This window comes from Maylandia zebra, linkage group LG20 (genome assembly GCF_041146795.1).
Source record: "Maylandia zebra isolate NMK-2024a linkage group LG20, Mzebra_GT3a, whole genome shotgun sequence".
Lineage (NCBI taxonomy): Eukaryota > Metazoa > Chordata > Actinopteri > Cichliformes > Cichlidae > Maylandia > Maylandia zebra.
The window spans coordinates 4,448,452-4,460,045 of NC_135186.1; the positions used below are offsets into that span (position 1 = coordinate 4,448,452).

Below are 11,594 nucleotides of genomic sequence, written 5' to 3' on the forward strand. Positions count from 1 at the left end.
CTGCTCCCTTTATTTTAATGGTTAATCTCCATCAAATGAGTTGGAGACAGCAAATCTCAGTACTCTGTCATCTAAGTGTTAAAACGGTCTCATTCTTAAAAAAACAATTTTTTTAAAAATTAAAAATTTTTTTAAAGAATTATTAAAGTAAAGAGACCTAATAATGACCATTAGTTACAGTACTTCTAATGTAGTTTCCATACTGTGAACACAGCCAGGGAGTTTGTACAGGAGATTGTACTGCTTTGGCTGCAGTTAAAACAATGCACACTATATAATTTGAAATCATCTTTAATAGATACTTACAAACAAATCTACAACAAGAAGTACAAATAAAAAAGGAAGCTGCAAGCAAGGAAAAGTGAAGTGTGTCCACGTTCAGCTGCTTCCTGAATGTGTGTCACATTTGCACATTTAAAAATACTAGCGACAACAGGTCTATGATATTTGCGTTGGCAATTTGACCTTTTATTACATTTGTGCAGCACGTTGAAGATTGTCATTTTTTATCTCAGTACAGTGCCTTAAAACTTTAGCTTGTGAATTCAGGCATCTACATAGCCCATTACCTCAAACTCCCCTTGCCCCTCTTTTTTAATGTAATAAACACAAACACTACATCAATGGTTCTCAGCTATGAGCCAGTGGGACCCAAGAGTCAGTCAGCTGTTACACTAAAGTAGCTATTTCATTTGTTTTCCCCATTACCTGGCTTAATTTGTGCAAACCAGTGAAGTCATCCGATGAAGAGACTGATTTAAAAACAAAAAAAACAAAAACAAAAAAACTCTTGGGCCTCAACGGCATGTGGTTGAAAACTACTGCACTACAAGAAAGCAGGAGTGATAAATGATAAAAAGACGTGACTCTATTGAGAAAACAATTCCTGCAGATGCATGCTACAAATAATCACAGTGACATTATATTTCTGTTAAAATTACTGCTGATCGCATTCCTGTCGGATGCCTGATGGCTAGTGATGCGGCCCTTTTAGATCACAGAAACCTGATAGCACAGTGAGAGGTCAGAGCAGCTCAGGGGCCTCACAGTGCACTAACCGCACTGCACTACAGACGCTCTCTATGGAGTGGTAAGCATCTCTTTTCTGTGTTGTGTCTGGAGCACTTTTTTTTTTTCCTTTTTCTAATCCACTACCACTTTTAAAATCTTCTGATTTCTAAAAACAATTCTGTTATAATGCTCAATTTAAGTTGTTTTACAGATTGATATGTGCTGCCACCTTGTGGTCAGATACAGGCAATGCATTGCTGAGCCAATTCATCACTAGGTGTTTTAGTACTACAGCGTATCACATTTCTGAGCCTGCAAGCCATTAATGCATAAATCAGAAAGTCTGGAGGTCACAGCAGAGGTACTGACCACTTAACTACCTTGACCACAGCAACCTACAAACTGGTGACTGCCAGGGCATCGCCTGGATCAGCGTGTGCATAGTGCTCAGTGATTCCTGATTTGATAAAGTTAGATAATACAATTGAGAAAGAGTCATTAAAAACAAGATAAGAAACTGAAAAGGAGTCCAGCCACTGACATGGAAGCGTACTCATAGAATCATGAGGCTGATTCAGTCCTGGAGGCTTGAGCAATGCTGTCAAACAGGTTTAACCCGAGAATGATCCCAGAGAAACATAAAGAAATGAGGGTGTGCTCAGAATGTTGTGACTGTCGGCGGCGTCATTGGTAGAGCAGGTAGTTCTTGAGAGAGGCTGGCAGGGGTAGTCTATGGATTTCACTCAGACGCTCTCTTCCTAATGCCACCCTCACTGAACGCCTACACAGGTCCATCAGAGAGAGCGGTTCAGCTGGGGGAGAGAAAGAGGGTGATAAAGTTAAAATTATGCATTTGCAGAGACAGAAGCTAATTTCAGGAGCATGTATAAGTCGAGCAAAAAGGCAGCGTGCATATCGTGTCATGTCCAATAACATTGTTTTAACCGGAGGCTGCTGCTCTAGAGAAGGCAGCAGGTTCAGTGGACTGTAGCCAAATTTTGAGCTCTAACCTTCCCCCTCAAAAACTAATTATGTCTCCATACATCAGTCATTATGATGTTCCACATTTGAGCTTAAGTTTTTTAGGCTTGAGATATTCAAAGGCACTTCACACCATCAAAACATGCACTCTGAAATAAAATGGATGATTTCTAACACAGTATTAACACATCTGGGATCCACACATGCCCCATGGACAAAAGAACACTGCAAATGCAGTTCAGCTGTTTATATGACAGCTTACACAAGTTAAATAGTAGAGTACACCATAATGCATCTAAAATATTCCTTTAAAAAAAAAAAAAAATAATCTATTGATCACATATTTGGCTTTTGTAGGGCTAGCTCAATTCCACTTCTGCAGGCAGAAGTCAAGAATCTGTCAGAAAGCCTGATGCAAACAAGAGTTGCCCACAGACAAGTTGTTCCACATTTATGACACTGCCCTCTGACGACAGTAAGCAGCTACAATATATAAGTGCATGCAAAACTGCATATGACCAATGCACAACCATGCCTGTCCCATAAGAATCATCTGGTAATACAGGCAGTTTTTTTTTTGTTTATTTGTTTATTTTTTGTTTTTTTTAAGAGTAATGGAGGTAGCAGCAGGAGAATGAAGTTTCTGATACAAAGATTCTAGGTTATTTAACTTTACTGCCTACATTTCACTTCGTGAGCAACAACATATACGCCGTCTCAGTTTATTTAAAAGACAAAAGTCTTCAGTGCCAAATACTGGTACACTACAGTTTTTGTCATATTTTAAAATGTAGAACATAAAATGTGTATGTGCGGAACAGATGGGCAAAAGACCTGCAACTGACAAATAAAGGCTATCTCATCTCAACTTTGCAACTCTAGTATACGTATTTTCTCCAGGTTTGGACTTGTTTGAGACAACAAAAAGTGTGGACTTCAGCTGCTGTGGCAGCTCTGCACATTGGATCAAGTCACAAGATTAACTACATATAATGATACCAAGTGCGTTTAACAAGACTACTTAAGATTAGAGATCTCCCTGCTCCAAATACAACAGTTAAAAAAAAAAAAAAAATCATCAACTTCAAAGAGGCTTTTATGTATATGACAGTTTCTTTTATTCAGGCTGAAACTAGGTCAAGAGATCTGAGCTCAACATAAAAATCTAATGAACACAGAACACTTGGGACATCCGGGTAGTACAACATGTTTCAATAAGCACCATCTTTCCTCACTGAAACCTCATGAGCCAAGGAATAACTGGGATTAATCCAACTGGAGTCATTTCTTATTATTTGTCTGATGGGACAACTAGCATGTTGTTTTTTGTACACTTACATAAAGGATCACCTGGTTCTGATTAAAAGCAAGCCAAAGTACAGGCAATGACAAGAAAGGGAAGTTTGCAGCATGTCTGTTCATGCACTAGTTCAGCACAGGACACAGCTGTCTGAGGTAATCTCAAGACAACACCTCAGACAAGGGATACATAAGAAACTGATTTTGTCAAATATGATACCATTCGCTCATTCAGGCATAACCATTAATCCATAATTGAGAAATGCGGATTAGAAAAATGACTAAATCTGCAAAGCCTAACACAGGGTACCTTTACCAAGAAAATGAAGTAGACAGAACAACCAAAACACGAAGACAGTGTTGTCATTTTCCCCGATACCCATTAGTAGGTTTCCCCATGTAGGTGAAATGGCAGACAGCGGAACAACTAGAATACCTACAGAAAATGTACCAAACCAAAAACATTGAAGAAAAAAAAAATCCCCATTCTGAGCTGGCAAAGAGGGAGGATTAAAAACTGAAAGTAAGACAAAGGCAACCTCAGACAGATGTTAACTTGATGGAGAGAGCTCTGGGACTTGACAGGAGTTTGCTATGCACTCTATTAACCTGAGAAACCTGCAATTTTAATATAAAACAGATTTCCTCTTACAATGCAACATGTAGCTTATGATACGCTTGGAATTAAGTTTTTATTTGCCCGTCTCTTTAAAATCTGGCCATGAAGAGGGCAAAATGTAGTTTACTTGTCACAAAATTAATTTTGGTCAAAGTTCATTTGAAACAAAGAACTGCTTAAAGTGAACTTCTGAAACTTTTTATTTGTTGTCTCACAAGTCCTCACTCTCCTGTCTTTGCTTTTGTTACCTTTGAAAAAAATGTTACCTTTGACTGCTTTTGTTTGCACTTAGTGTTTACAAATCTTTCTCCTTCTTTTGAACAAACAAAAAAAGAGTCAATAAATGAATGAACTAAGCATATACCACACCTTTTTAGTGATAGCTGACTACTGGTAACTACTTTTTAATCACACTAATGGTCGAGAAGCTGCCATGCAGGGCCTGATACTTTGAGCAGCTTGACATTGGTGGCTTGTCTAAGGATGATTCTGTATTTCTACAAAGGGACCAGGAATTGAAACACCAGCCCTGTGATTTGAAGACAACCTGCGCTTGTGCCTCTTCTGAAGTAGACAAAGACAGAGAGAGAGAGAGACACCACATACTTATATATAAATATATTACATTTCTACTTTAGAGTGATCCAAAATTGTTTACCAAAACTGAGACATTTCCTATTGCTGCCAGAGTGGATGCAATGTCAGACTTTAATAGTGATTTAACTTCCATTTTATGTCTGATATCAGGCAAATTAAGCCAGAGAGGCATCTATATATAAATTTCTAAGTAATCTGGACTGAACAGCAAGATAACACACTGTGTAATGATATATGTACTGTTTTACATAACATTTAGAGAGGTAGCCACACAAATACAGTAATGCTACTCTTTGGTAACATGGCCTGTTTAGACACTGGGACAAGCCCTAACTGTTAAACCTCTTTTTATTGCATCAATAAATCCTCCCACTGGTTAGGTGAGCTCAGTAAACAAGAGATCACAATGACACAGCTGAACATGACAGACAATCTGAACGGGAGTAATATTTAATTTAAATTTCATACTTACGATCAAGTCCATTTATGTACCGGATTCGTATTTCACAGTGTCCCCACACAGCACTCACCACAGGGTACAGCTTCCTGCCTTTAAGTCCTCTGAATGCCACCCCTAAATAATGTCCATCTACTATATAACCAAGAGTCCCCTCATCCATGTCCAAGACTACTAAGAGAGAGTCTGGTATTATGAAGGTGTCGTCTGGTTCAAGGAAGGCCGGGTAGGGTTTTGCTGGGTGATTTTTGCCATCGTGGTAGAGTTTACTCCTGCACAGGTCCCAGCCCCAGGATTCAGCATTACTTCCTACCAAAGCTGTGTAGCCCACTGAGTGTAGAGGTGCGTCACTTGTAGCCACTCCGACCACAGCGTGTGTACCCCTTTGGCGCATGGCCCAGCTTATCTCCCACACATGCAGTCCCCTTGTGTAGCCAACACGGCCCCGGATGGCGTCCGTGCTCTGCGCAACAGGGTGCCGGTGGAACACCAGCTTGTTGTCATCTTTGACGAAGACGTTGAGGGAGCGGTCATCATTGTTCCACGAGTGTTGGACCTGGATGTCCAGGCTCGCGGGTGGCATGTCCAGCAGCAGATCCAGTCGTGATGGCTTAGTGTGATTCAGGGCCTGTAGCTCCAACTTCAGGGGGCTGAATGCTGGATCCCGCATATCGATGGTTTTAATGCCACCTGGGACTTTCTGCCCCATGCTACAGGTAGATATAGCAGCTCGTTCTTCCTCCTCTTCCTCCCCCCGCTTCCTCAAAGACTAATGGGGGGAGTAATCAGCCACAGACCCTCTATTCCAGTGTCCTGCGGTCACCTAAGATGCAGGTTTGTCCTTTTGCTTTGTTAGATGCAGACAGCCAAGGCCAGATGACGAGCTGGAAGCCAACCTGATGAGGTCAGAGGAAATGAAAGCAGAACAAAGTTCAAACTAATCTGTTTAAGACAATGACAGCATTAGATAAAACAAAACATCATCAGGATCCGTATAAGGAAAACAGCAAGTCTTATGTACCCTCAAGAGTGACTTTGCTCTCATGACTGACTGCATTTAACATAAAGAAGGCACTGTCATATGACCAAAGATATAAAACCAAGTACAAGATAACATCATCATACAACAGGAAGCAGGCATCTGTTGACCACAGCCACATTTCTACAACCTTAACAAAAGACATCACTGCCATTCATTTATCTTTAACTTAAAACTCTTCAGCTTTCATACAGTGAGACCAAGGCAGAGTCCCGCCCCCCCCATTTAAACCAGTTCAACAGTTTCAGTTCTTATGCTGAGCCAGCCAAGAAAGACAAGACCAACGAGTTCTCATCACTTAGTCAACAGTGTATTTGCTAGATTGAAACGATTTTGTATAATGGATTAGACTCGTCACAGAGAATAGGCTGACCTAGTTAAAGTGGCAGTTTGGACAGCTACAGCTCAACATTTAATAACCGACAGATTATAGATGCCATCTTCAGGGTCTTATAAAACAAATGGCTATATAGGTTTGGGCGAGATGGCAGCATCCCATAAAATCCATGACAGGAAATTTATCCTATTGGTGTTATCACTTTATACTATTAGGAATGTGTCTGCTTAAAACTCTTTTTGATATGAGCACAAATGTATGCTTCAGTTTTATTTTACCCAGAAGTCAACGTTCATCACACTGCAGCAGATAAACTGTGATAATCAGCTTTGAATTTTTGCTTAACTGAATTCATTTATTATAGATGTAGAAAAACAACCACATAATCCGACTATGCCTGTGGCTCGATGTGGTTGTGCAGACCGACAAAACTTGATTTTTTCACATAAATTTAACCGTCTGGATAAAATATAGCTCCAGATCCATGCAGTGTACATAGCTCTGCATGTGTAAGTGGTAAACACCCATGTTATTGTGTTCTCCTTTTGGCTAAGTAATTTAATTTGGGATTACGTTGCACAAACAACATGAAAAACATTCAAGTCTTATTTGATTAGTTGTCCTCAATTTCATGCATTACTTTACCAACATTTCTTGAAAAAGAAAAGTACATCTGAGAACTCACGAAAACTTGACGTTGCCAATTTCGACCATTTATCAAGTGGCTGATAGGCCAACCCTGAATGCAACAAAATGTATGTAATAAAATCAACAGGAGTTTTTGCTCTGCGGCATTACAAATGCGATTAAATCTTCTAATAGTGCTGGCTTTGGAAATGTTAAAAGAGCATAAAAAGCAGCATTCTCCACAGGATAACATGACGCATCAAATGTGAAAGTGAAATATTCCCACAACCTCCACAAACAGGGGGAAAAAAAGACAGGAAAAACTCCAGCCATTTCCTATTATATTGCTGTCTAGTCAGAGGGCAACAGGAAAAGCTGTAATAAAATGTCTGGTTTTAAAAAAAGTTTTAGAGAAGCACAGCTGGACAGGAGCTCTTTTGAGGCAGAAATAGTTTCAGCAGAGAAACTGGACAATAAAAGCCTGATGGACTACCTTCTCATTACTGTTAAAGAAAAATGAAGAATTTATGTCTTCAAATTTAATTTTCATACTAGTTTTTCTTTTTACAGCATGAAGCAGGTTTCCCTTAATAAGCCCAGAAGCAATCAGTAGCAAGATTAGTTTGGAAATAATATCCCAAAGACATATGTGACTTTTGTGGGCCCAGGTGTCACAGCTGCAGCTTTCTGGGCTTCCCGTTTCTGCCCATGTTGCAGCAAAGCTGTAGAGAGCATTGTGTAATGTGGAAAATGGTGCTGCAGGGAAGGCCACTCTAATTGAATTGTAGACAAGAGTTCATTGAGCAGTGCTTTGGCCTTTCTTCTAATGCAAGTAAACAACCATTTAAATGGGTCATGTCTCTTTAGTGATTGGAAAGCAAGGAGGGAAGAAAAAGCAAGCAGTGGGTGGCCAGCATCTGAATGTAAACAATCTCTTTTTCGATGGCTGTCCAGCATTCATGGAGAGTGAAACATGTTAATTTGCACACTCTCTGTGCCAGGAGTTTACCATCCCCCCCTCCCACCGCACAGGGCCACCTTACAACGCATGCAACATTAGCAGGCAAATCAAAAATGCAAGAACAATAAGAAGTCGTCCCTGATTTCATTTGGACTTCAAAACAAACATACCCACAGGGAGTATAAAAGACGGCTTGTGGAGGGGTGTATTTGGGCTGGGATCCTAGCCTGGGTTTGTTTAGGGTTCGTGGGCCCCCCAAATGGTTTGAAGCTGATTAAAATGCAGAAGGACAGGCCTCGCCGGATTTCCTGAGCCAAGGAAACATTTGTTTCTATCCGGGAAAGTTGATTCTGTTCATCTGGACATCACTGAACATGCATCAAGACACTTGTTTCTATTGTAAGGCTCAATTTAGACCAGGCCCACCTGAACTTAAACCACAGCCTGTTTTTCTGATTTCCTGAATACATACAGGTCAAGCTTTAATAAAGACAGTCATTGTGTCGCACAGGAGTGCATTCAAGAATTTAATATAGTCTGCTTTGTTTTGAGTTTTAACTTTTTGTAGTTTGTCATCACCACGATTTAGCACAACGCTATAGCTAATGCAACCTTACACAGGCATATGAAGATCGCCTTTCAAGTTAGAATATCCAGGTTTTGTTGATTGGTTCATGTCTAACTAAACAGCTTTAAACAGACAGCACACACGTTCTGAAACTGAGGACAGACTATTAGCATAAGAGAAGCCAGGTATAACAATAGTGCCTCTACCTCCAGGCCTTGACTAAACTGGTACCAACACGCATCTACAACAGCCCGAATAAAAACTAAACTTACTGTGTGAAAGTAAAGCGTGCTGGCAGCTGAAGCAGCAGGGTGTGAATGAGCGTATGTAGGCCTTCTGGACACTTATTCCTCAGAGTTTTGCCATGCTAGCTACCGTAAAAGCAGCCTGGGCTTAATAGTTTTAAATGGACCTGGCGACCGTGTGGTCCGAGCTCGTGGAACCGTCCACGCGCAACTACAAACAGAAGAAGCGCGTGAGTCAACCGTTTCTTACGGTTGGCCTTTCTTTAGCTTCGGTTTTTTTTTTTCTTTGTTTACCTGAAACTCGACCGCCTGCGAAACATTTGTTATCCGACAAACAGCAAAAACCGTCGGCGTTAGCTGAAGCAGCTACACAATATGGCTAATGTTAATAAAAGAGAGAAGGGGGGGACGAAGATAGTAACCAGTAAACTGTGTCGCTATGTCTAAACTGGGGGAGGAGGCTTTGCAGGCGTTGTTTTATTTTTTTTATATCAGATATTTAAATGTGATGTAAAGAGAAACACTAGAAGCGAAACAAACGTTTCGACACAGTAAGCACAAAAACACAAGAGGAAAAGCACACGGCAAACACACCTTGTTAAGTTGTGAGGCGGCAGCACAGTGGATGAGACCAGGCACGGCTTCAGCTACTCCATCGTAGTTTTCCTCTTCCTTGTGCTCTTACCTTTTTTCCCAGGCTGGGCATGAATTAGGTGAAATGGTGATGGCTGCTCTCTAGCAGCTCTCGCGTCACGTGGTCAAACGCTCCCAGCTGCTAGACCAGATTAGGACCTCCCCACAGAGCGGCTGCAGCTACAGCAAAGATGGCTTCGTGTTGGTAATGCAGTTTATGCTGATTTTCTTTAGGCCATAAATGTATTCACGAAAAATCTAAAATAATATGCGGTGCCGATATTTAATCCGAAGTGAAGATGTAAACCCAATTATAATATCAGATTCTAATACATTTCACTGCTGATATGAACACTTTCTAGAGAACTGTTTTGTTATGCTAACCTTTCTGGCGTCTTAAGATAGTGAAAAGGTGTATTTTTCATAAAATGAATCCGAAGATATATGTATTTTTTTTAAATGGTCCTACAGTCCAGTATCATGGGTTAAATTATTTTAAATTTTTTGTGCATGTGGTCAAAGATGTGTACAAATATAAAAATATTTATCAAATGCATTTACACTCATCACGAGCTTTGCAACTATATTTGTTGAGTACAATAGTCAGACTGGTTTGAGATGATAGCAAGGGAAAATTAAATCATATAACCACTCATTACAACCAAGGTGTGCAGAAGTGCATCTTACACAACACATCAGACCTTAAAGCAGATGGGCTACAGCAGTAGAACACCACACCTGGTGCAGATCCTGTCAGCTAAGAACAGAAAACTGAAGCAACAATTCACCCAGGTTTCCCAAAAGTAGACAACAGATGATTGTGATCACACATGGAAGTTTATGAGGTAGATTTCCTGCCGAAGCATAAACCAGGTGTAAAGCAGCTCTGAAGAACAATCCAGTACTAATAACATGTACCTAACAAAGTGGCAGTGAGTCCATATGTAGATACTAAACAATCATACACCTCATCATGGACTTGAAAACAAAATTTACACATTGCTGTAAATGGAAAACCTACTGAAATGTTCCAGTATAAGAAGTCAAGTAGGACCCCACACATCAACTGTTTATTCACTTTTATTGTTTTTTCTTGTCCTGTTTGGGTGTTTTATTAAGCAGAATCACGGTCTGAATGCTTTGTTGTGCCAAACACATTTACTTTGCCAAGAGGAGCGCTGTAGACTCTCTATAGGCTCATCTTCTTAGTCTTTTTTTTTTCTTTTCTTTTCATTTTATGTTATTATCCACATTATCTGTGTAGCTATACAGTGCCGGAGCTGGCATGCTATGAGTTCCAAGTTGGAAAAAGAGAAGCATTAACGACATAAAGAGGAGACAGAAACAGAGAGTGAAAAAAAGGAGGGTAGACAAGTCCTTTATTGTTAATTCAGAGCTTATATTTGCTGTTATAGACTTTTCAGAAAAAGAAAGGCATATTTTTCACATGTATGTGCTGGAGGTTTTATATTCAGTCTAAATACTTCTTTATAATGGCTACACCAAACACGAATAATAGGATATTTCTGCTTTTGTGTTCACTTGTGTATCGTTGAACTTAATTATGATGTAATATTTTGTCCTTATGCGTGGATATGTAACAGTGATGGCGATTAACACAGTTAGTAAGTATGCACAGACACCATATGACCGTCATGACGATACTGATGCATTTTCTTCTTCACCTTGACCTTCAGGCTGTCTTTCACTTGGACAGCTTCAAAAAGGAGCTAATGATTTTGAGGTAAGCTGCGGTCCTCGGAGCCATCAGTCAGTGTCGCTCAGTAGGTCGCAAATCATACTCAACTCACTGACACACTGACCCCCCCCAAGGAAAGTCGTGCGTGTCGACTGATGACTGATTTGTACCAAACATGACATGTATGCTCTTCATACAACCGTCATCTGCTACGCAAAGGGTGCAGTAGCTTCACATCTCTGAAAAGCTCCTGTACAGTGCATGCCACCTATGAATGGAGTGGAAGCGGACCTGCTATAACAGCCTGCACAGAATTTCCTAATAATGTGAAAGTCAGAGCAAACATATGCGCAAATGTTGGGAAACACAAGGACAGTGTTGCCATCTAGTGGATCCTCTGAATACTCACCTTCTGGATGAGGTTTAGAGCATCGCACAGTCTGCACAAAACTCCACATCAGTTACACCTTATTCAGAATAATAATTCACACAGTGGCGCTTGTCCTGATTGCACACTAAAA

The 11,594-nt window shown here is 40.3% G+C and overlaps 1 protein-coding gene across 2 annotated transcripts; it reads right to left on the reverse strand.

Moving 5' to 3' along the window:
• Positions 1 to 275: 275 nt before the first annotated feature.
• spsb1 (splA/ryanodine receptor domain and SOCS box containing 1) lies at positions 276 to 9,567 on the reverse strand. 2 transcript variants are annotated; one of them, XM_004554227.5, is made up of 3 exons: positions 9,336 to 9,567; positions 4,980 to 5,860; positions 276 to 1,823 (listed from the first exon to the last, which is right to left on the reverse strand). In XM_004554227.5, exons 2-3 carry the CDS (start codon positions 5,671 to 5,673, stop codon positions 1,696 to 1,698), a joined length of 822 nt encoding a protein of 273 aa, XP_004554284.1. In that variant the 5' UTR covers positions 5,674 to 5,860; positions 9,336 to 9,567; the 3' UTR covers positions 276 to 1,695. The 2 variants fall into 2 exon arrangements, with proteins under 2 accessions (XP_004554284.1, XP_076734346.1); XM_076878231.1 differs by lacking the exon at positions 9,336 to 9,567 and adding an exon at positions 9,036 to 9,152.
• Between the last annotated feature and the right edge of the window lie 2,027 nt (positions 9,568 to 11,594).

Coding starts and splice junctions, on each gene's coding strand:
- spsb1 (XM_004554227.5), bottom strand. CDS start 5,673: ATGGGGCAGAAAGTCCCAGGTGGCATTAAAACCATCGATATGCGGGAT. Junction 1,824..4,979: donor GTACATAAATGGACTTGATC/GTAAGTATGAAA, acceptor TCTCTCCCCCAG/CTGAACCGCTCTCTCTGATG.